The following is a 25,594-nucleotide window of genomic DNA, read 5'->3' as shown; positions in this document are numbered from 1 at the left end:
TTCTTTGCATTATCCAAGGACTGAAAATACTTAATATTTTTGTTATTTTGATCAGTTGTCATTTTCTGATGCTCTAAATGACAATATTTTCATTTCAGTTTGGGGAGAAATGTTGTCAGTATTAACAGAATAAAACAAACATGTCCTATAAAAAGTAAAATCAGAGAAAGTGGTCTCTTAATTTTTCCGCGGTTGTATATGCTTTTAATTCTCTTCAGACCATGAGGATATTTACTGAGACTTTCTATGGCATGAGAGTGATCAAAATAAGATTAACTATCAAAAATAATCCTCAGAGTTCAGTGTTGTTAAGGAAAATTGATTCATGTTATGTTCTGGGACTTTTCAGTGTCACACTGGGGCTCTGTAATAAAGGCCTCCCCCAGCTTTAAGGAGGACAAGTGTATCTTCTCATCCTACGGTGGCCCTGGAGCTCAATGCACTGCAACTTAAGGGAACAGATACAAATAAACGCCTTGCAAATGCTTTTGTAGGGACTCACTGCATGTGTTGTCTATTTGCAACTTGCTGTGAGTTGAGCTCTCAGGGCCACCGTACCATCCTCCCATCAGAGGAAATGGTAGAACATTACTGACTAGGCACCTTCATGTTATTATTCTCATTCAGAGAAACTCTTTATCATTTTTTTATGTCAATTAAATGGGCGAGATAGTTTGTCTAAAAAAGCCAGTAGATGATGGTAGTGGAAAAAAAACCTACCACTACAAACCACAGCATAGAAGAAAGCATGTTGGCATAATGAAGTGATACATCCTGTGTGTCTTTGGTTCAGTATCCAGTGTTGCAGAACAACATATCACCACCCATCACATGTTCCACACAAGCTGCTGGCCGACGATATGCTCCACTGTTTGTTACACATTTAACAGAAAATAAATATCGTATTTACAATCTCACCACTGCAGGCAACTTTTAAATTATTACAACCCCGAGTTGTGGACTCATGTATTAGCAAAGTCGTCACACTGCAGCTCTGAATAGTGCTCAATATTATAAGAAGCTTTCGCTAATCTGCGTTTGAAGAATTGAGTCTAAGAGCGTTTTTTAGAAGCTGAACCACCGACAGAAATGAAGCCAAAAAAAGGATTAGGATGTTTTTGCAATGCCAAACTTTTTCATTATATGTGTAATGTTCTCTTATCTTTCTTTCCATAAGTCTGCTGCAGAAAATATAGTCGTTAGTACACAGATCTTCTCTACAGTATATTACACTCAGTTTCACTAACTTCCTTTTATGCTTGCACCTATCCTGGTGTTGATGACTTTTCCTTCAGGTCCTTCTACGTACAGCTGACCTGCATCATCAAGACCCCGGTGATGGTTTGATGTTGTGTCGTTACAGTAATATGGCAGGAGGAACAAAAATAAGGTTTCTGGATGAAATAGTTAAAAGATAGATTTGAAAAAATAAAATAAAACATTAGAAATGCATCGATAAAGTAGAAAAGAGGATACTGGACAGATGTATGAAAATCATGTCTATACACAGTTTGCAACGCAGCGCATACGGAATATAAAAGACTGAAATATACTCAAAGCAAGTAAACAGTCTGTGTCTGAGAGTCTTGGCATGAAAGCTGAAGTGAATTTGACATTTGATCGCGTTCCCTTTAAAAAAAAAGAAGAATCAGCAGCCGTCCCTCTCACAGAAGAACCACTGTCTGTCAACAGCACTGTTTTCACCAACACTGTGTGGCGTTAGACCAGCGACCCGGCCTGGTTCTGTGCAGGCACCATGATGGGCACCCCTCCCATTCGGGCGATGTTGGAGGTGGTTACGCCCGAGGTGGGCAGCGGCGGTGGGGAGGGGGCGGCCTGCAGCTGCATCTGGGGCTGGCCGTAGGTCTGGGGCAGGGCGGCGGCCTGGGGCAGCTGGGCGTAGCGCTCCGGTCGGGGCAGGGAGCTGCCGTTGGTGCTGCTGGCCTCGGAGGACAGGGTCTGTCCGCGGGGCAGGGTGGTGTTGTTGTTGTAGTTGTAGTGGGTGGGGGTGGAGGCTCCGTGCTGGCGGGACGGCCGGTAGCCCGCCATGCTGCCCGTGGCGGTGATGATGGAGGCGGTGTCGGAGGGGGGGCGCTGCGGGTACTGCTGCAGGTGGTGGTTGTGGTGGTGGTGGTTGTTGTGGTGGTTGTGGGGCGGCTCTTTGTGGTGCGGGCTGGAGGCGATGGACGACAGGGTGCCGTTCTTGGAGATGATGTCGGAGCCCATGCCGCTCTTAGCCCACGACACTCGCTTCGGGGCCTGGGCGTCTTCCCTGGGGGGGGGGACAGGACAGAGGAGCTGGATTTGTCTGCACGGCACAAACATTACAGACTTCCCATCCCATAAAAGCTACATAAGACACATGTGTGATTGTTAGAAATCTGGATGAAAATGCATCAAGGTTCCATTGGTCATTTTGTACAGTTCCTAAGACCAGGTTTCAATACAGAATCACAGTGTTCAACTTATTTGAAGTTTAACCTTTTCTACGGCACTCAAATAAATACTTGGACATTTATAATTTCAGCCCTGGAGTGTTACAGTATAGGAGGATACTTTATAAAAGAAAAATGGCATAAAAGGGCTCTCACACCATCCCATCAAATAATCAGTACACTGAACTTTGCTCTCTGTCGATTGGACCACTCTGTGACTTTGTGACATGCCAGGCTACAATGAGACTGTTGTTCACTCATGATGGACAAACACATGTGCAGACACACACGTAATCTGTCTAGAGCTAGACTTCAGCTCTGTATACTCCTGTACCTACTGCTGTAACATGTTATGTCAAAATGTAAAAAACAAAAGAAAAGGAATGATTACGATAAAGATTTTATTCTGTGGGTAATGGGGGTGGGACTAGATCAGCTTTTGCTTCTCCCGCTTTCCCTTTCGGTCATGTGTATTGTATTATTTGAACTAAGATGAAGTGTGATGATGATGATTTAATTGACACGCCCGAAATAAACAAAACAAAAAAATACTACAAGACTTTTTTTTTCTTTTGTCACTTTTTTCAAAATTTTTCATTTTTATATTGCTAATCAAGGTCAATGAAGTTACCATGTATGATTCCTCGCCTGTCTAGAGTAAAACATTTTCAGTGTTTTTACATAATATTCATTTACAATATTTTTACAGTATTTTTATTTACAGTATGCTACTTTTAGTATTTTCACAGTATTCCTATTCACAGTATTTTTACAGTATTTTACTGAATTATCAGTAATCATCAATAAATTATCATTTACTGTATTTTCATTTCAGTATTGCTGAAGAAGAACCCTAACCCTAACGCTGAAGTTTGACATGCTCCAGGCCACTGCTGATTGGTCACATGCCATGATGTGACTATCTGTGATGTGGCCTGATCTTTGATGATTGGCTGTGAAAAGTTGGTGTGGTTCTAGGACCCCATGGGGCGGCATGAGGTGGCCTTTTTGGAAGTCTGCTGAAGTTACCAAATATGGTTCTTCGCCCCTGATTCATGAATACTGAACTTTGAACTTAGGTGTTTTTACTATAGAGCTAATCTATTATCATACACTGTTACCCAGAGAGTTGATTCCTCTTTTTATTCCCATTATAAAGGTTAATTGTGGTTTAATTTTCACAGTGATATGTTTGGAAGAGATTGATCAGTGAAGGGTTTGAGAAGATATACACTTTATCTATCAAGGAAAATCACACATGTTATTCCAACTTTATGGGAAACAGTGTATAATTCATTATATATTGGCTTGTTGCTTGGCTACTTGGCACTTCCTGCTCCTCACAGCACAGACACAACAATCAGCCAAGTCACTGTGATCCTGAAGAGAGAAATATCAATCCTGTGGGTCATAAAGCCTGTCTTCCTCTAATGCTGTTTGGATGTTTCTACTCAGTGTCCACTTCCTGTTCATGGTCAAATCATAAAACTGCTTAAATCCCTAATAGGAGAAACACCTCACTGTTTAAGATCTTTAATTGTCCCATGTGCATCTCTAATTCAAAAACAGCATATGGTGTACTGTAAATTCTGTAATTTGATGTTTGAATCACAGATGTACACACACCTCTGTCCAGGCTGATGGAGCAAGTACAATTTCAAATCGGCTGTGAACACATGAACTCACTTGATTTCGTTGGCCATGTCGTCCTCGTTGTCTCGCCGCCTCTTCTGCACGTAGAAGAAGCAGACGAGGAGGAGGAAGATGAAACCGATGATCGAGCCCACCGTGGCTCCAACAATCATGCCCACGTTGGTGGCTGTTATCAGAGGACAGACACACACACACACACACACACACACAGATGACACACAGATGACACGTCAACAAAGCCAATAAAAGGTTCTTATTCCATTTTTTAAAAAAAATTCCCAATTTTGTGAACACACTGGTTGTTTTGTGTTGTTGTTGTGTGTGTGTTGCTGTGTGTGTGTTGCTGTGTGTGACGTACAGGAGACGATGTCCAGGTCGATGATGCAGTCCTCTGAGCCTGCAGTGTTGCTGGCTGTGCACACGTACTTCCCCGACATGTTGCTGCTCAGGTTGCTCAGCTTCAGAACGCCAGTCTTCTCATCTACAACAGCGATGGACACAGACGACACAGTCAAACACGGGCTGACACTGTGCAGACACACAAAGTGTTCTACAAAATACGTCATTGTTTCACATTTCTTCACATATATCAGAGCTGAATGTTGAGCCATTTTCAGCACTCCAGGAGAAGGAGTCAGGATGAATTTAATACAAAATAACGTAATCTCTTTTGCGTACTGTACATACATCAACATCATGGCACCTGATGTCATTTGTGAAACTTGCAAAGGTTTAAATTTGCTCTCTGTGGATCCATTGAAGAATTGTATGAACACTGGCAACTTCTCATATCACAGTTTGAAAACATTAAGTCTATTCCACTTGATTAAAACGTGAGAGGTTATCTTCAGTGAGTTGTTCTACTGCTTCATGATGTGTGTACATGTGTGATAATGTGTATGTGAGCAATTATCATGGAAATGCATGATGCATGCATGGAAAAATGCTTATTATTATTATTTTTAGTAGTATTAGTATCTTATTAAATCATGTTCTTTCTTTCTTTCTTTCTTTCTTTCTTTCTTTCTTTCTTTCTTTCTTTCTTTCTTTCTTTTTCCTAACCCCTTTATATGTTCGTTAGGAAAAAGTTTGTGTGTGTGTTGTCTACTATTGAAACGACATGTAAAGGAAAGCAGTAAATCAAAGTGGAATAAGAAATAAAATGTCATTGTGGTGTATTGAGTCTAAATTAATGGATAATATGTTATCCATTTACAGATGGTGTGTGTGTGTGTGTGTGTGTGTGGGGGGGGGGGTGGTGGTGTTTAGCTCAGTTGGTGGAGCACCCGCCCCATGCATTGGGGCTATAGTCCTCACTCTCACTCCTCTGCCTCCCATTTCCTGTCTCTCTCTCCCCTCTCCTGTCATCAAAGGTGAAAAAAGCCCCCCCAAAAAATACTTTAAAAAACTTTTGGGTAACATGAGGAGCGAGCGAGGATTTTTACTCACTGAGCATGGGTGAGAAGAAGACCTCCGAGGTGGGGCTGGTTTTCTTCCACTTGTACATGGGGATGGGTTTCCCTGAGCTCGATCTGCAGCTCAGAGTCACATTTCCTCTCAGCACCGGCTTCCCTGACAGAGAGCACTTAGGAACAGCAGGAGGGACTGAGGGAAGACAAGAGGATCACCAGATGTTTATTTTGTTAGATTACACAACATAGCCTGCTAAGTAATTTAGCCTCAGTCTCAACCAGAGTCTGTATCTTACCCTTCACATCCAGCTTCAGCTCAGCTGTGAGGACGCGGCTCTCAGACGTGATGACCTGGCAGGTATACTTTCCTGAGTCAGACTCCTGCGTGTTGTCGATGTACACGGACACGTCCCCTGAGGGCATAGGGTTGATGAAACCCACCCGGCCAGTGAAGTGTTCGGTCCCATTAGTCACACCTTTGTTGTATACGATGACCTGGACAAGAGAACACAGAGTCACACTTCCAGAACTGCAGAGGGACCGAGCATCCTACAGTAGGTCAGAAGAATCAGAGGAATGTTTTAATCCTAACCTCTCTTGGCCAGGAAATTGTGATGAGCATTTGTGGGAGTTGAGAACAGTTGTACCGCACTGATCATGTGCTCTCACATACCTGGGATTTACAACCAGTTTTAGGTTAGATTTAGGAGGACGTGATGTCACACAGTAAGACTGATAAGGTACTGGATCACAGGATGAAAAATAAATTCAAACCAGTGTGAGCACAAACCTCTGATTTTAAAGGAGACATATTTTGCCCCTTTTCCACAAATTAAAATAGTTCCCAGGTGTCTTAAAGACATGTCTGTGACATGCTTTGGTCAAAATATCCCAAGGATCAAACATCACAGCTCTTTTCATTCTCTCAAAACAGCCCTGTTCAGAACGGCTGGTTTCAGAGACTGCCCCTTTAAATGCAAATTAACCACTGCTTGCCCCGCCCCACCCCTTCTACCGGTCCCAGGTAGGGGTGGGATTATACAAAATTCGAGAACTAGTTACATCATTGGAAGACGTCTGAGGGAACAGGTCATAAAACCACATGGATTTCAACCTTGGGAGCAAAAAATTACAGAAGTATTTGTCAATTCTCACATTTTGGGGGCAAGACAACACTCAAATATATGTTAAAGAGCCTTTAGAAAGTGATATTTCCATAATATGTCCCCTTTAACTTCTGAATTGTCCTAATACACTTCAAAATGTTTGTGCCTCCGAATCTCGAAAATGTCTGTGGCTCGCAAAAGCAGAGAACGTTGCAGTTTGGTTCATCTTTGCTGTAGTGTGGTAGTTCAGTGTGGTAGTTGTGTTTGAATAGCTGTGTATATTAACTACTACTAACTTGTATATTCGTTTTTCTGTCATTGTTAGTATTGAAAATTTTCTTTTTTTTGTCATGTTTGTCATTGTTTTGTTAAAAATAAACAAAAAAATAAACAGAAATCAAATAAAAAATTGATCACAAAAAAATGTAGTCCCCTGAATAGCAACAAGGAGCTGAGTCTGCAGGTGTTTTAAACATGACAGGAGGAACGTCTCAAACTCCATTGTTCCCAAAAACTATAACAACACACTGCACTGAGTGATGCTCCTCCTGTTACAAAAAAACATTTGCTGCAGGAAACAGCCTCAGCTTTAATTAGAATATTACATTATTTTTCTTATGATTATATTTTAACAACTGCATACAGTAGAACTGGCATCAAACAGACCTCATGTGAATGTATCATTCATTCAGCGCCCGCAGCAGTGTGGTAAATGGCAACAACAGCACAATAGCACATTGTAGATCTAAATTTAGACAATCAGCTTCCTCCATAAAGGGCTGTGAACGCATCACCAGCTGAAATCAAATTAACCCCAGATATGAATTGCTTTACAACAAAGGTTAAGTGCTGCTAAAACAATGTCTTGGTAATTGTATTGTATTGTTAATTGTTTTATTAGACTACTTGTCTCCTGTTGTGCTATACTTGTCTTGTGTTGTTAGACGGTTCGTCCGTATAGATTTAGCCAATTGTAGGATATTATCAGCTGCTTTCTTTCTTTTTGCTGTTGCTGCCAACTCTAACATCTGTAGTGTGAGTTTTGTCGACAGGGCTTCACTGTGAGAGCTGGTTGTCCAGCTGTAGATCTGTGATGTGGTGTTAAGCTGGTCTTAACTGTTTTGGAGCTCTTCTTTTTAGACTTTTTTTTTTTTTTTTTTACACTTTCCAATCTCATTCAAAACCTATTTTCTCTGATACTGCCTGTAATCAGCTGAACTGATTACAAAGATTAGCAGGACGTCATCAGTCAGCCAATTATATTCCTCCTCAATCTCAATCAACTGATCATGTCATGTTCCTGTCTCCCCCCTGCTGTCATCTGTAATTTCAGGCAGATTGCTGTGATCCTCCTCCTCCTCTTCCTCCTCCTCCTCCTCCTCCTCCTCCTCCTCCCCTTCCTCTCTTTTCACCTCCTGACCTCAGAATCCATTCCTCTTCATCCAGATCTTTATTTCATTTGCTTTAATCAGCAGAAGTTATGAAGTCTGTGCAACACATTTGCATGCTTTGTATTGGATCTGTGTTAAATTGCATTGCTCACTGGCATACCTCAAAAGCACCTTGCTCGACTGCAGCTGCTCCAAATCAGCTGCTCCAGTTCAACGTCTTGGCAAATTGGCCCATTGCTATAATCCCTATAGTTTTAGGAGTAGGTTTGTTACCTTTAATTGTCGGTGCAAGTTATTTTTAGAACGGTGGAGCAGAGCTACTCTTCTGAGGCTAATGGGATTTCTTGGTTTCCCTCATCAAACTCATCAAATACACAATCCAACAACTCCAAAACTCTCTGGTGGACAAGTTGTGACCTGCACATTCACCACGCTATGAGATAATAAAGGAACATTACAAGACAGAGTTGTTTTGGAGGTAAATTCATGCAAAACCGCTGATGTGCATTCCTGTCAGTGGCAGTTTTTAGGCAAGCAGTCTCTGCATTTGCCTCGAAAACAACTCCATCTCGTAATGTTCCGTTATTATCCCATAGCGTAGTGAGTGTGCAGGTCACAACTTGTCCACCAGAGTATTTTTGAGTTGTTGGATTGTGTTTTTGATGAGTTTGATGAGGGAAACCAAGAAATTCCATTAGCCTCCGTAGCGTACTGTAGCTCTGAGCAGCTCGTGGCTCTGCTCCGCTGTTCTAAAAATAGCTTGCACCGACAATTAAGGGTAACGAAGTCACTCCTAAAACTATAGGGATTATGGCAATGGACCATGGAAGTATCATCACCTAATACACATTCTGAGGTCTTTACATTGGCTCCCTGTACATTTTAGAATTGATGGTGGTTGATGGTCTGTCACCTCAGTATCTGTAGAACATGCTTTTACCATATGAGCCAAGTAGAAGTCATCTGTTCCCAGGGTGAGCATGATGCCCCAAGATTATGGAACAGCCTACCCATGCAGATACACTCCAACGTTATTATAACTGTGCTACAACAGTATACAAATAAAGTTTTGCTTGCTTGCATTGTTCCTGTTAAATACACTAAAACTCAGTAGCTGATAAGAGGCCTTTACCTCATGTTGGCTGTGCTGAACCACTCTGTGGGAGAGTTTGTTCTTATGTTTCATCTCTTTGGCTCCAAATGAAGGTGGAGCAGAGCGGGACAGCGGACGACTGTCCTCACCTCAGTTTCAATCGTCTCTCTGGCGTCTCTGTTCCCCTGCTTTTACTTTTTGATTGCGTTCCTCTGTCGGGCCGTCCATCTGTACAGCCCAGTAATCTGACCCAGGCACAGACGTAAACTGGGCCACAGCCAGGTCCCTCAGGCCACGTGTAAAAAGAAACACTATACAGGGTGTTGGTGTTGAGGAGGAAGCTGCTCAGCTGGGCTCGTTACGCAAAAACTCCTCTGCTTCGTTTCATGTTTTACCGCAAGAGTTACTTCACAAAATGCTCTGATCTGGACAACAACATCTATCTCAGCCTTAATGTCCCGACACAAACAAACACACAGTTGCTACAGTGGAGCAGTTGAGAAATATACTGTGCTCGGGTGAAGCTTTCAGCCTTTTTTGTCTTGGATTAATTTCTCAGTGTTTACAAAAGAAAAAAGATTAACAGTATAAGAACAAGCAGACATCCTTCTTAACGTTAATCTCACGTATAGCCACAGATGGCAGAGTAAAAAGATTTTTACTGTCAGGGTGTAGATACTGTAGCTATGACCCACACACACACACACACTTCCTTACCGGCTGCAAGACAGGAGTGGCAAGGTTCCACAGCACGGTGTTGGCGTCCAGGTCAGAGCCAGGTGTTGGTCTGTAGGAGGCTCTCAGCTCCACCCGCTCACCCTTGATCACATCAATACTGGGCTGGGGTATCACCAGCTTAGCTAACACACCTGGGTGGAGGAGATGGATGGAAAGAAAAGTGATCAGCCAACTGGATCTGCTTCAACTGCAAAACTGTTATGAATCTGGATTAATAACAGCACTGAACATGATACAGTATGTTCATGGCTTTTAAGAAATATACATTAGTTCATATATCATAAAAATCTCCCATCCTCACATGTTTAAAAATTATGCTATTTCAACCACTGACTAAAAATGAAGGAAGCACATGATAATAACATAATGTCTCTACTTGTGCCGTCACATGAAGATGCATAACATGGTGTTCTGTACTGAGGCTTTTCTTCTACTGTACTCAGTACATCAATGAGCTCTGGTTTGAGGGAATTAACCGTAACTGTTTACTATCCACCGCTGTATTTACAGGTGCATCTCAATATATTAGAACATCATGGAAAAGATCATTTATTTCAGTAGTTCAACTAAAATAGTGAAACTCATATAGCCTAAAGTAATTCCACACATATATCAATATATTATATTTCTATTTTTGATGTCTTTATTCCCTTTAATTGTAATGATTATAGCTTACATTTAATTAAAACCCCAAATTCAGTATCTCAAACTCAGTATATTTAAACAGCTGTTTGACTCATAACACCTGGAAAGGTAAGCCTCCTCTTGGTGATATTCTTCTGATCGTTGTCATAATGAGGGAAATAATCATAAATTCAGCTCAGTAGTTTCTCTAATAACATGAACATTTAGTTTATTACTGCATCAGCACATCATCTCAGTTCAAGGTTAAACTATGAGCTGAATAAAACAGAACAAATATACTGTAGATGTGTGTTACATGGAGTGAGTGGCCTGGTATGAACCACTGTGAGCACAATGGCCGAGTCACATGTAGTTTGTATGTATGGCCAGAGAGGGGCAGCAGAGAGTCAACTCTGGAGAAACATGTGAAATGTGCTTTTTCATGTTTCTGTTGACATTTTTCTCTTGTAGTCACTTTGAGGTCATTCCAATATTACTATACATGTGTGACAGATAAATGCAAAAAAGTGGCCTCATTTATGTTTACTCAAATAAAGAGCACAGATGAAGTGGATCATGGTCATGTTGTTAGTCAAAAGGAATTACAACAAAATCTCCCTTTCTGCTCAATAAAACCAGCATGGAAGGAAGGTGAGCTGTGTATGATCAGTGCAGCTCTGTGTGTGTGTCCATTAGAAAATGTAGAGATGTGGCAGGTGGATGCATATTTCTTATAAAACTGATGGCATTTTAATCAAAACACTCCAAAAATAGAGTTTTAAATTGCATTGCCTGCCTTGGTAAGATATTCGTACTAATTAGCACCTTTGTTTGGGAGCCAGTGCCACAGTTGTCACTAACTAGAGTACAGGAAGTGATGCAATTAAATGTAAGTGCAGTAAGTTGTTTTCTGAGCTGGGTGAGTGTTTGGTCCGGACTCTTCAGTGAATTCTGAACTTCTAGCTACATCTGTCCCAGGTATAGACACCTGCAGTAAAAAGAAACTTGGTCTAACTAATCTCATGGTGCATGACTTCTGGGTATTGAAGTCTCCAGCATTCAAATAGCTGCCTCAGGCTGGCTGCCAGCTGGGGCCACCCACCTTCAAAGTTCCCCGCTGCTGCTTTAAAGTTACATTTTTGAGGTGTCCTGCTTGTTAATCTGTTCCCCTCTGAAACTGTATATCAGTACGGATGAGTTCAAATACTTTTATATAACTGTGAGTGATTAATGTGATGTTTCTGACCATTTAAGCACTTCCTGATTTCAGTTCTTTTCACAACCCTTGTTTTAACTTTTGGACATTTGATTTTATCATAAACAAGTGCAACTAATTTGAAGTCTGATTCTCCAAAACCTCCTGAATGAAGACCGTCAACTTTGTAAATAACTCACAAACCAGGAAACTACAAAACTCAGTGAGTGATGCTATGTGGTTTCTAATGAGCCTCTCTTACTTGGCACAAGTGAAATTACAACTGCAACAATGCACCATGTAAAGAGATCCCTACAGAGGGAGGGGTTGGTATCAGTTTCTCCATCACCATGGAGACAGATAGGATGGATCAGTGATCAGAGAGACAGAAAACGTGTGGGCTTCTTACTCCTGTGGGAACACTGTCGTTAATGAAGCGTTGTGCTAATTAAGTCATTACTTTATGGATAGATTTAAGGAGGGAAATTAATCTTGGTGGAAAAAGGAAAGAGAAATGAAAGATGAAAGGAGAGAAGGAGGAGAAGAGATGTGTCAGCTTAGACCATGAGAAGACGGACGGGTGGATGTGAGGGAGTGGGTCCGGTTCATCTGTGGTTGGGACGGTATTTATTATCTGTTTCCTGTCGCTCCTTTTACATTTACACAGAAAGTTTACTTGAATATTAGTTTACTGTTTTAATTTTCTGATTTCAAATTGATCTTTTTTGTAATTTAAAGAAATCTTGACCTGATAAAAAAACAGAGGTATAAATCCCTGACAGTTGTGAGCTGGAGAGTTGTTTTAAAGCTCAGAGTGAGCTGCTCCACTGGTGCCGTCTTGGTATAGTGCCCAGAAATGATCATTAAAAGAAATTATTTTCCATTCAGATGGGAGCCTGAAACTCTGTGTGTCTTCCTATCTGTTCGTGTCTAAATGACCCGTATAAAATCTAATGGAAAGGGGCAGGGAGAGATTATTTCTCCAACTAATTTAGATTGATCACATTACTTTCTTAGAAACTGAGCTCATGTGTTAAGGTCAACTAATGTTCATCTTGTCCTGTGAGGACATTTTCGAAAAGGACTTAGCTGTTCTACTGCTGCAACTATTGTGGAAAAGGAAGTGTCTTTTGTTCTTAACCTGCAGTTCAGGACCTGTTAGTGACAGCAACATCTCATTGGAGAAAATGGGGCCAAATCCTCAGTTCCTCATTAGTGTGGATGGGGCTGCACATCCCGATTTGTCCTGATCAGCTCTGCATAGACATATATCTATTTTGTTTGTCATAAAAATCTTGCCAAGTGCTGCTTTAAGAAGATTTCCTGACAGAAATCCGATGAGAGTGCACCGGAGAGATGGAAAACCGAAGGGATAAATAGAGAAAAGAACAAAGCCACGGGGATCACATTCATAACATTCACTCTTCACTCTTAATTTGGTCAGTGAGGCTTAATCTTTCCCACTGTGGCAGGTCTGAAATCCAATCTGCAGGCCGTGGGACGATTGGCTTTAAATATTCCATGGTGACTGATGGCGAAGGCAGATGGGCGTGAGTTCGCTCAGTGTGACCAGAATGAAGTCAGTAATGAGGTCTGGATGTGTCACACTGGAGACTTCACTAAGTCTGATTCAACAAGGTGTTTCAAGCTGTTAGAAGTGAATCTGCTCCTATAACAAGACCTGCAGGTGCAACACTTCAAGGACCGAATAGGATTCAGGTAAAAAAAACAAAAAAACCAACAACTTTGTGTTCAGGTTCCAAGTTCTGTCAAAATTTGGAACAATACAACTAAAGAGTGACTGTTTCTGAAGTCATATTTGGTCCCACCCTCTGGTTGTTTGCCTCTGCCAACCCGCCAAGTTACAGGAAATATTATCACAATCTCTCCTTCCTGACTTACATCATTGGATAACAACCAGTGTTTTTAAAAAAAATGATATGATGTCACTGTGAAGTTGATCTTTATATATGTTTTTAAAAACGTCATTCAAATCACATTGTGTGCTTTTGTGTTGTAATGAGATAATAAATTCCAGAGTTATAAACAAAAAATGTGTTGTCATGTGAGGTCACAGTGACCTTTTGACCTTTAATCACAAAAGCCAAATCATTGAGCGGTAATGCCAAATCATATGGTCAGTCAGTGCCATTTTTATTGTCTTTTATCTGATTTTATTTCACTTCACTTTATTATTATCCTTGTTTTCACGACTAATTGTTCCTTGATTGATGATGCTCCTATGCTTTTATCCTGACCGTTTTATCTCACTGTGTAGCAGATCAGGTCTTTAGTTTTATGTTTGTTTTTTTATGTTTCTGTTGACTGCGTTTGTTCTGTAAAGCACTTTGTAACTGTGTTTTGATAGGTGCTATACAAGTAAAGTTTATTTTATTATTATTATTTGGTGACGATTTTTAAGAACCATCATACCTTACAAAGGTGATATTCTGATTATATTATATTTATCCTCTCTCTCTGTGTGTCCTACAGAGACTGAGAGGAAAGGCAAATGTATCAAAATTGCACAGATTCAGTGCATCAAACTCTACCCAGTGTCATTATGTTAGATTACCATGTAACAAAGACTTTACTAATGTCAATTATAACTTCTATTGTATTCTATTCACTGTGTGTAATCATTAGTTTTCAGTCTTTTAATGTTGAGTTCTTCAGTCAAGTTAAACTATGTCCTGATAGTGAAATAGTGACATTGGCTCATAACGAACAAAATAAATCACAGACGACAAAGTGGATGCACATTATTCATTCATCATCAGTGTCTGTCTAGTTATAATGCAGTTAAGGACCCGAAATACGCTGCGAGTATATGACGAGGACGTGAGCCAACATCAGATGAAGCTGTCGTCATATTCCTCAGTTTGGTGTATGAACCTCAGAGCCAAGTGTGTGTTGTACACGCGAGCTGGGCGGCTTTCCTCTTCGCGCTGACGAGCCTGTTCTTTCCCTTGATGATAGTTTGCTTCGTGTGTGTGTGTATGTGTGTGTGTGTGTTTCTGTATGTCCAAGTCTTCTAATTGCAGGAAACACTTTAAATTGAGCCTGTTTACTTCTACAGGGCTGACTGTAGATAAAGCAGGAGCTGAGCAGCCTTTGATGAGAGTGACCTTAACTAGCATCTTTCATGATAAAAAAGACAGGGCGGGGTGGGTTAGTCGCTTCCCCTGAGAGCGTTATCAGCTACTTTGAGTAAACTTCTACAGCGAGCCAAGAGGATGGAAAATGAGAATGTCATAGGTAAGATGTTGTTGGGTCTCTGCCTACATCCTCATTTCTAATACATCTCTTCATAGTGTCATTACAGACGGAGAGTGAGGAGATGAGAGGATGACAGGATGAGTGATTACAGATAGAGAGGAGGATTATATGATCCGGTGATCAGATGTAGTTCTAGTTTGAAGAGATATCCCCATGGAGGGAAGCTGCATCCTCTCTCTGGAGGTTGGGTGGAGATGCGACGCCGCATTCCCTCACGAGAGATAAACCAACGGACCCAGTCAACCCAGATTCCTCCAGATTGGACTCGCGATCTGAGACCCATCTGTCCTCAAAGCAGGAACTACCGTATATGAGAAGGACCTCAGGAATCCGCTCCGAGGACAAAAGCAAACCTCGCCATTGTTGTTTAGATGAATGGCGACGCGTAACAGTTTCATGTCAGGAAGCTGAGATGGCTCTGGGAAATATCCAGGCAGATGGAAGAGGTTGATTGTCTCAGGAACTCAGTTTGAGACACAGACGTGTTTGTTTGCCTCAGGAAGCTGCAGCTTTATTTTCTCCCTCACAGGTGGTGCCAGATGTGCACAACTGTCTTGGCCAGGAACTGATTTCTAGTAGTGTACAGTATGCAACGTAGGCTGCTCAATGTAAAGTGGGGACAGAGTATGTGTGTGTGTGTGTGTGATGTCTGTGGACTCATTTGGATGTTGTGACATTCATAACAAAGTGTGTCGACTGGATCAGTGGGGAGAAGTACATATTACGGAATTATGTAATATTCATTTACAGTCCTCAATACTCACTGAACTTCCCAGCGCGCCGATCCGCTATTTTACTTTTTTGTCTGACTGCCACAAACATTTCCAACCAGCCACAAAACATTATACACATCAGTGTTTTATGTATCCTACATTAGTATAACATTAATTTTAACATTAAATAGCTTTTATATTCAGAGCTGAATTATTTATCCATACACATACTGCTAGAACATTTTCATCCATTACCACTACTGTAACATGTAAAAAGTACTATGTATAGATGTGACCAATGTTGTTCTGTGGCCTGCCCTGAGCGGGTCTCAAACCCGGGTCTGCCGCACTGTAGGCGACACTGCTAATCGTTTCGCCAGGAGGTCAATGACCACTTAGCAAGTGGATTAGCATGTCTTTTATGGGTGAGTGAGTTTAACTTCAGTACCGCTAACCGCCACACGCTGTCACTTCAGTTCAACTAGAGAGATGATTTAATCGGGTAATACACCTTTAAATTCAGATGTATAGCTAATACACTTCAGAAGCATAAACTGCCCCGTTGTCTTATATGTAGCTCCACTAAGATCCAGGGATTTTAGTTAAAGCAGATATCAGTGGAATGTTTTTGTTAATATAAGTCCTAAATAGTCCTATTTTCCGTCAGCAATCACTTACATGAAGTATTTCAGCCTAAACACGAGTCTCTCCGTCACTCTGCTCTGCTGTAACCCGAGGAGAAAATTTTCCTTGTGGGATACAAGTGTTATCCAATGAGGGGAGAGAACGGCATGAAGGGCTGTGTGTGCAGCCAAGGGATGCGCGTGAATGTGGTGACGTAGCACGAGGACCAATTGATGCCTGACAAGGGCGGGGGCTGCTAACTCATGGTGCGTTCAAGGAAACTCGTACTTTGTGTTTTTCCTTCCTGTGAAGTCATACCAGTTCGATCTGGTACGAGTTCACGGGTCGGAAGTTACGAGTGGCCGTTATAGGGAACTTTCACAGACAACAGGACGGTAAAAACACGAGCTACGGGTTACCTGGAACGCTACCAAGTCGTAGTTGTGACTTGAAGCTGTAACTTACGGTTTCAAAAGCCTGCCTTGAACACAGCATTAGCCGAAACGGCCGTGCCGATGATATCTGCTTTAAGTGCAACGTTAGCGGCACATTTACACACAGACAGAACAAAAACACTTCACTGTGAATAATTGATGGGAGAAAAGTGACGTGGACACACTACTGAAACAGTGGCCCAGTCCTCATGCAGTCACAGCAAGTGCAAGCGTCTGCATTGACAGTTCATTTCTGTCGCTCTCTGGTACGAAAAGACTCAAATTATAAATCAAGACTCAACGTATGATGTAAGTAAATGTGGGGAACATTTAGTCACAGACCATGGGCTTTCCTGAAAAAATAGAAAAAGCATGCACATCCCTACAGTCTAAACGCTGGGTGCTGGATAACACAAGTAAATGATAAGAAAAAAGAAAAGTCTGCACACCAACAACAGCTCCAGAGCAATAATTTATCATCACCCAAAAGGAGGATTGACGTTTCGGGTTAGAAACCCTTCCTCAGACTAAAACAGGTGGGAAAGCAAGTCTCTAATATACCCACATGATGAGTCACCTGATTGATCATGTGACAAAATATACACGTAAGTGCACAATATTCAAAAAAGTTACGGAATTATAGGACACACAATATGAAAAGAAAGGAGAAAAATGTGTGCACAAGCATGCTGTGATAACAGTCACATGACATAATATGGCATAGAAAAACCATCATACAGTCATGTAACGGGTACCGGAGGCATCTTGATACGTACATATCAGGTCAAGAAAAAATAGAAAAAAAAATTCATCTGATGTCACCAAAGTAACAGGAAACAGAGATCTTTGCTGGTTTCCTGTCAATCAATGGTCACACTCAACGACTCCTTACACAGTGACATTCACCAGAACTCCTCTGTACTGTGAGAATATAATATTAATATTTTTTTCAAAAATCACTTCAATCTCACTATTGTTGTACTGTATGAACATTTAGTCCATGAGTGCTCCATCTCTCTCTTCCACACACACATCCACTAACAGCTCCTCATTCACACAGAGGACTCAGGGCTGGAGAGCGAGGCAGAGCTCATCATCTGATAAACCCAGCGAGTGCCGCTCCTCTCACTATAATTAAAGCGGAGACACAGCGGTGAGAGCGTTGTAGAGAAAGAACGTGTCATCTCTGTCCTCGAGCTGCACAACCACCAGCCACTCATCAGCCGGCTGCAGCAAGCAAACCAGAGAGAGAGAGAGAAAGAGGAGAGGAGGAGAGGAGGATGGAAACATCTGCTTAATTGGGCGAGCAGAGATAGTGTGAGGCCAGAGGGGTCAGCAGTTGCATGTGTTTGGAGCTGTGCAACTCTGCATGTGTGTCCATATGTTAATGAACATACAGTAATACCTGAGATACACATCTCCTGCTATGCGACAGATGCAAAAAGTGTCTTGGGACGCTTCCTGAATGCTTCAGCGTCTGAAGTGGTGCTGCTGCCTGACTGCTCCATCCACAGACTAACAAGTAGTGTATGTATGGTTGGCTGCACCGTGTGGAAGGTCCTGTTGTCCTTGCACACATGTGCAGCAATACGTACAGTATTTAAAGGGATAGTTTAGCAAATTGGCCCATTGGCATAATCCCTATAGGTTTGTTACCTCTAATTGTCAGTGCAAGCTATTTTTAGAATGTCGGAGCAGAGCCGCAAGCTGCTCAGAGCTACGCTACGGAGGATCTTGGGATTTCTTGGTTTCCCTCATCAAACTCATCCAATACACAATCCAACAACTCCAAAACGCTCTGGTGGACAAGTTGTGACCTGCACATTCACCACGCTATGAGATAACAGAGTTATTTTCGAGGCAAATGCAGAGACTGCTTGCCAAAAAACTGTCCGTGACGGGAACGCGCATCAGCTGTTTTGGATGAATTTACATTGAAAACAACTCCGTCTGGTAACGTTCTGTTATTATCTCATAGCGTGGTGAATGTGCAGGTCACAACTTGACAGACAGAGCCGACTCTGCTCCTATCTGTGTTCAGACACTTTGCTGTCCAGGTGAACACCTAGGTCTTCATACAGTAAATGTGCACCACCTCAGTGTCCTTCCCTCAGAGGTTGACTGGCCGAAGAATGTATGTAGCCTAATGTAATGTTTGTTATGTAATTATTTATCCTTGACGAGGAGAGCACACACCTGTATTGATGAGGTGCTCACAAACGAAAATGAACGTTGCACAGTCTTCCACCCTGATGAAGACCATATTTTGTTTGAATTGTTGGTTTTTAACACAGCTTGAATAAATATTTTTGCATCTGAGACTAAGAGTGTGCCACATCCCTTTTTTTCCTATCCTCACATCCTGACAAAATTACTGTTAAAGGGATAGTTCACCCTAGAATGATATTTCGCTCATTATCTACTCACCCTCATCTCGCGTGATTCGCAGTAACCGCACTGACGCATGCTGACGCCGGCGCAAATCACGCGAGATTTGGACGGACCAGGAAGAGGAGCTTCGAGAAGCTTCCGCTACAAACAAGCTTAAAATATAGACTTATTTAATTTTTTTCGGGACAATTACGCAATTTGGGGCTTCAGCACAAGACGGACATTACATACGAGCAGCATGGAGGTATTTGGATGTTTTTTTGTGTGTGTTTTTTTACGAAGAGCTCCGGTGTCCCTTTGCAACCGTTATATGGACATGCACTGCTATGCCGAGACCCCCTGTAACTCAGAGAAGCCACGGAGGAATCTGAAACTTCTTCCAGCCCTTAGTCAACATGAGGGTGAGTAGATAATGAGCGAAATATCATTCTAGGGTGAACTATCCCTTTAATGTGAACAGTTCCGCAAGTGGAAGATGAAATGATCTCCAAAAGACATAACGTTACAGATGACACATTCCCATTACATTTTAAACAGTATATATACAGTATATCTTTTATTTTCATCTTTTACATTTTCAAAATGACGGAAAAGGAAAAGGGCCTGAAGCCAAGGTTTGGCGACCCTGCATAGTATAGTGGAAACTATCACAGCAATAGTAAATATCTTGTCTGATTGGTCATATTTATCTGAAAGCTCCAGTCTCCTGGGTTTAATCTTTTGCAGGCTGCTGCTTTGTTTCCCTTCCATTCTCCACTCTAAAGTTGTAGAAAACAAAAATAATACACTGATACATATTGCTTAAAATATTGCAAAAGAGTGTTTCATGTTTAACTTTCTGTCGTTTGGAGATCATTTCATCTTCCACTTGCTGAACTGTTCACATTAATTGACCAGGGGCTCAAACTTCTGCATGCTGTTCTTCTGCTTCAGAGCTTTATTCAGACATTTCACATCTTTCACAAGAATAAATTCCTTGTGTTTTCCTCTCAAGCAACATCATGAGCTCCGTTCTGTCTTCATAGAGATCTCTGACCAGATAAAAGCTCTACCAGCTCTACTATATTCAGTGTTTATTACTCACTGCTCATCTGCTAAGATGCTAAGCTAAAATGATGAACATGATTCATGAACATTATTCCTGCTACTGTACATACATCGGCATGTTAGCATTGTGGTTTGGGGCAGTGTTTAGCTCACAGCGCCACTCAGCCTCCGGCCCGACTGCAGACACGTAATCTTGTTATTATGGAGACCGTAGGAACACAAGTCACGATGTTCTGCCGGGGCTAGCCTCTGTTCCAGCAGCTTCTGTAACTCAATCTCATACAAATCTCTCACTTCTTTCATCAGTGGTTCTGAAAACAGGAAGCCAGTTGGGTCATTCCAGAATTGGAGGACATTTAAGGACTGAAACACCTCAAAATTTTACTATTTATTTGATCATTTTCTGCTATATATTTAAGAAATACAGGTAATTAATCATCAAATAATTATGTTTGGCCAGCTCAGGACTCAAAGTGACACTTTTTATTAGATATTTTATATATTGTGTGTGCTGCTTGGTGCAACCCTGTTACCAATACTCAGGAACCTGTAAAGGTATTATATAAGTATTTATCTATAAATATTTGCCAAAATACATAATAAATATAATCATACACACTACCAAAATGACAATAGGATAAACCCTCATGAGCTGATACAGTCATTTAAGATAATTTTAAGATAAATTACACAGTAACAGGGTTGAAATTAGAGTAACAGGGTTGAACAAAGTAACAGGGTTGAATAGATTCATTACTTTTGATTGTAGATTATGACATAAATCGCAACCCTGTTACTCTGGAGTAACAGGGTTGCAAGTAACAGGGTTGCAAATCAATGCTTATGTCAGCTGTTTAACAGAAGAAAGATGCTAGCTATGGAATGTAATGTTACTGTAAGGTTGAGAACAAACTTAGTTATTTAAAGGAACAAAGAAAACTTTGAAAATATTTTGCCTTATTCTGGTAATATGAGTAACAGGGTTGCACTGGTTAGAGTGACGCACTCAATCAGGGCAGACGAAATATGAAAAATATGAAAAATAGAAGAGAGGACTTACTTTGTGTCTACCCATGCTATTATCTAACAGTTTGATAATACAAATTATTTTGTGTCATGTGTCTCATACTTCTTTTTCTTCTTCTTCTCTGCTAAAAAGGTTTTGGTAACAGGGTTGCGTGGATGTTGTGGGACACAACTTTAGTGCAAAATTACTTTTATTTAAAATATGTTTATGATTAAACTAAGTGTTTTTACACTTACAAAAGACATAAATCAACAAAATCATACAAAAAAATTAAAATTTTAAACTTATTTTAACCGGTTTATTTGACATGCATGTTGGCCATTAAGAGGGTGGGACAAGAGAAAAAGGCCATTTTAGGGGGTGCTTAGAGTTATTTTGTATTTTAAATAATATTTTGGAACCAGTTTTTGTATAACTATATTTATATTTTGTCTCAGAGTAATTATAATTTTCACCACAAATGCAAGTTTTGGAATTTCATGCATGATTTATTGAAAATGAATGGGTGGGACATGAAATGTCCTCCAATTCTGGAATGACCCAGTTCCTGGAGTTTATGTTCCAGTACGGCTGATATAAGCTGATGTGAAGCTGGAGTGATTTCAGCATAGTTTAAGAATTTCTTTCTCTACATCTCTCATGAGACCACGACAATCTTGGGTTTATCAAAAATCTATAACACTCACCACTCTTTGTCAGTTTTCTAGTTGAAGCTCTGACACTAGTCCTGTTGGTACAAACCACAATCCCTTAAGTCCCTTGCAGACTCCATACTTGCCTGTAAACATGTCTTATGGGAAATAGTGTCCAGTAAAGGCAACCAAAAACATAAACAACGATCAGATGATTTTTAAAAAAAAAACAGAACTACCACCCTTATCCAAACTTATGAAGGGAGCCACACAGCATAGCATCCAGCTGAGACAGATTCCACTCCAGGGCAAGACTTTGTGAAGTCACAAACATCATTGAGATGTTTTTTGTTTTGTTTCTTATTTTCTTTTATTAATTCTTGTTTCATCTCTATAGGGTGCCGCCATCTCACTGTGCATTTGGTACATCTCATTAGTTCTACCTTCATGGGGTCTTCAGTAGAAACACTGTCAGCAGTTGGCACAACATGCTTAACTCCCATCCAGAGGCGTCTGCTGTCTGATTGGCCACACAGTGAAGGAGATTCACAGTCAAATGCTAGAAGTCTGAACATACAGGTGTTGTCTGCTACTGTTCCAGTCATGTTTAGCTGTGTCAGCGGGTTAACTCAGTTCACGAGGAAGAACTTAAAGGGATAGTTCAACATTTTGGCAAATTGGCCCATTGCCATAATCCCTATAGTTTTAGCAGTAGGTTTGTTACCTTTAATTGTCGGTGCAAGTTTTTAGATCGGCGGAGCAGAGTCACAAGCTGCTCAGAGCTACGCTACGGAGGCTCATGGGATTTCTTGGTTTCCCTCATCAAACTCATCGAATACACAATCCAACAACTCCAAAACACTCTGGTGGACAAGTTGTGACCAGCACATTCACCACGCTATGAGATAATAACACAACGTTACGAGACAGAGTTGTTTTCACACTATGTAGCACACTCGCTTTTTACTTCAAGCCATTGTCAAGGTTTTTTTGGGGGGTATTTTAGATCGTATCCTGATGATAGAGTCAGCCAACACAAGAACAAATGTTTTAACATTCACACAAAGTTACCTTTTGTTTTAGCATTATTAGCTCCTCACTGTTCAATCTAATGATTATGTGAGGAAAATCACTGAAATCATACTTGTGTTTGCATCCATGACAGGCTTTCTCTGACAACCTCAGCCCCTCCTTTTTGCCCTTCTCAACTTATTATCTCTGGTCTCATATTCTAATGCAGCAGCGTCCATATGCCCGGCTGATGTACAGGTCCCTGATAGCAGCTGAGCCTTTAGCGAGAACAGAAAGTGCTCTGGTTAATTGGATCTGATGGAGACATCATGGGAACTGCCAGAGAGGGGAAATTACTAAAAAATCTGTTGATTGACAAAGCTAGAAGCTCTTATTAAACACATGGTACAGATAAAAAAAAATGAAAAAAATCCAGGCCCTGTTCATCTGACAAATCATTCTCATGAAGCGACAGAATCAGTGGCTCAGTTCTCAACTCCAATCCAGCTTTAGACCAGAAAGACTTTACAGCAGAAGAATAAACTGCTCGGCTTTTGTTGATTAGAAAGAGAAGTGAAAAGCAGCAAAAGTCAACATTATCCACAAAAAAAGAAAAAAAAAATCAAAGACGTTCTCCAAACTTTCTAAACACGAACACAAACACACACACACACACACACACACACACACACACACACACACACTTCCTCTGCATTGTGTGGACGGTGGCAGGGAGGAAAAAGCTGGGCGTCCTGATAGTGCAGTGATGGAGCTTTATTCCAGGATTAGCCTGTTGTTACAGTGCAGTCCAGTAGTCAGGGCCGGGCAGGAAGTAGCCCACACTGAAACAGCCTTTGACACACTACCTGCTCGCTAACGGCCCCCACATTTGAATCATGACTCGCTGAGGTTTATGTAAACTTTATGCCTGCAGAACTCCGGTCTCCCCCTCCTGGCAGGGAGAGTAATAACACAAACAGCGCTCAGCGTCAATCGTTGTTCTCTTTTGACTAGAACTGGAGCACCAGAAACTTTTTCATGCTTCTTGCTTTTAACCTTTTGCTGCATCTCCTGTGATGATACAGTCGCTCCCCTCTTCAGCTCTGGCAAACCAATCATATAGCCCACTCTGCTGGTGCAGTCGTGTGGGAATGTAGCAGAGACCAGACTTAAAACAGGTAAACTGTGAAATACAGATTTACTGACAGGCTCAGTCAACATTATGCACACTCCAAGGCAATTATACTGTAGGTATGAAGAAGTCTCACACTCCAGCTTTATTTCTGACATCATTTTACAATGAACAAAAAGCTATTACCATAAAAAAAATAAATTCACGATAATTAATGTAAGCCCCCTGTTGCTACTGATGCTGTTTCATTTATTTGCTCCTTGGTTGCTCTGCTCCTCTAGTGATAAAGACAAGAGTGAAATGATTTGAAATAATTCTGGGCTTCATTGACTACAAGAGTGAACAGGAAGTCAGGTACAGTAACAGCTCACACTCCAGCTCATACTCTTTAACATCATCTTGAGTAATCTGACACACTCACACAATAATTATACTACCGCTACTACTGCTACTACCTGTACTTTCACTACAGTTTTTAATATCATACTCATAGCTCCAGGGACTTCCCCTGTTGTTAAGGAACTTCCTCAGTTGACAGACATATCAAAAGCAGGATGGCTGCTTTTCACACCACTGGTGCGCTTGTGTAACGACAACCTTTACAAAAATAGACTACAAAACCTGGACGGCACCATTAGTCCATCTGTGATATATTTTAAAAAAAAAAAAAAAAACAACAACTCCTGGGCTGCTCCTGACTATTGTCATTTGCAGGTTTTTACAAATGCTGGAGTAAAACAAAGCTGCAGAAATAAAGTTGCATGTTTCACCACCAGTCAGCTGAAAGTTCCTACACCCTCAGAAAGTACAACACACTAAGCAAAGACCTTTTGAGGGTGAAACCATCTCCACAAAACTTCATCTGGGTCCTGATTCCTCCAGTGGAAACACAGGTATGTAGGTTGTGTTTTTGGGAAAGTAAGGCTGGATAGAAGGCAGCACCAATGCACAATGCTGGCTGTCCAATAAACACCTAAACCTTTTTATCATCACTACCTGTGGTTACATAAACAAGTGATTGCAGCTTCACAGCACAGCTCAATTACACGCTCCATAGATCTATTTGGAATTCATGCAGTGCACGACAAAGCAAGTACAGGAAGTCATGACCCACAAAAAGCTGCCATCTGGACCAATCAGTGATAAATATGCTCCCTTGGTTTGGCCTGGACTTCGCTGACACCCTGGGTTAATGAGTGTCAATTTGAAAAACACAGAGGTGTGAAGCAACATTTCCTGTTTTTATTCAAGATGAGAGTAAATCTGACATCCCCCGAGGTTTCATAGTGGATCTCACTGAGTAGGTGTTAAATAGCAATGTATTTCTATTTCAAGACATTGCTGAAACAATACAAAGGGACCTGTGTGGGTACTAGCTCTCCCTCTGCACATGCTTGGCTATGTTTTGGACTTTCTGAGTGTGAACTCAACAATATTTTTCAGACCTCCCCATTTACAAAGGCGGTTGGCTACAAATTACCGCACTCACAGTTATTCCCTGTTGCACTATGGATCCTTTCATCCTCATTACCTCAAAAATCAGATCCCATATGGCCAATTTCAAAGGCTGCGAAGGATCTGTGACACAACTCTGATGTTAAAAACACAGTCACTATATAGGACGAGATGTTTTTAAAGGTCCAGTGTGTAAAATGGG

General features: G+C 41.2%; 1 protein-coding gene across 1 annotated transcript in view; it reads right to left on the bottom strand.

Moving 5' to 3' along the window:
• Window positions 1–1,683: 1,683 nt before the first annotated feature.
• esama (endothelial cell adhesion molecule a) overlaps window positions 1,684–25,594 on the bottom strand; it is a 65,029-nt gene continuing 41,118 nt past the window's right edge. The window contains exons 2-7 of the mRNA XM_085798719.1: window positions 9,808–9,959; window positions 5,797–5,995; window positions 5,538–5,693; window positions 4,447–4,569; window positions 4,122–4,254; window positions 1,684–2,272 (exon numbers count right to left, since the gene is read on the bottom strand). Coding sequence (XP_085654845.1) covers window positions 1,720–2,272; window positions 4,122–4,254; window positions 4,447–4,569; window positions 5,538–5,693; window positions 5,797–5,995; window positions 9,808–9,959 — 1,316 coding nt within the window. The 3' untranslated portion in view covers window positions 1,684–1,719. The remainder of the gene's footprint in view (window positions 2,273–4,121; window positions 4,255–4,446; window positions 4,570–5,537; window positions 5,694–5,796; window positions 5,996–9,807; window positions 9,960–25,594) is intronic.

The sequence above is a fragment of the Trachurus japonicus genome, chromosome 14, assembly GCF_045865225.1.
Source record: "Trachurus japonicus isolate A0001 chromosome 14, Traja_1.0".
Classification (NCBI taxonomy): domain Eukaryota; kingdom Metazoa; phylum Chordata; class Actinopteri; order Carangiformes; family Carangidae; genus Trachurus; species Trachurus japonicus.
The sequence above is the reverse complement of the archived record's forward strand: the minus strand, read 5'-3'. Positions and strand labels throughout refer to the sequence as shown.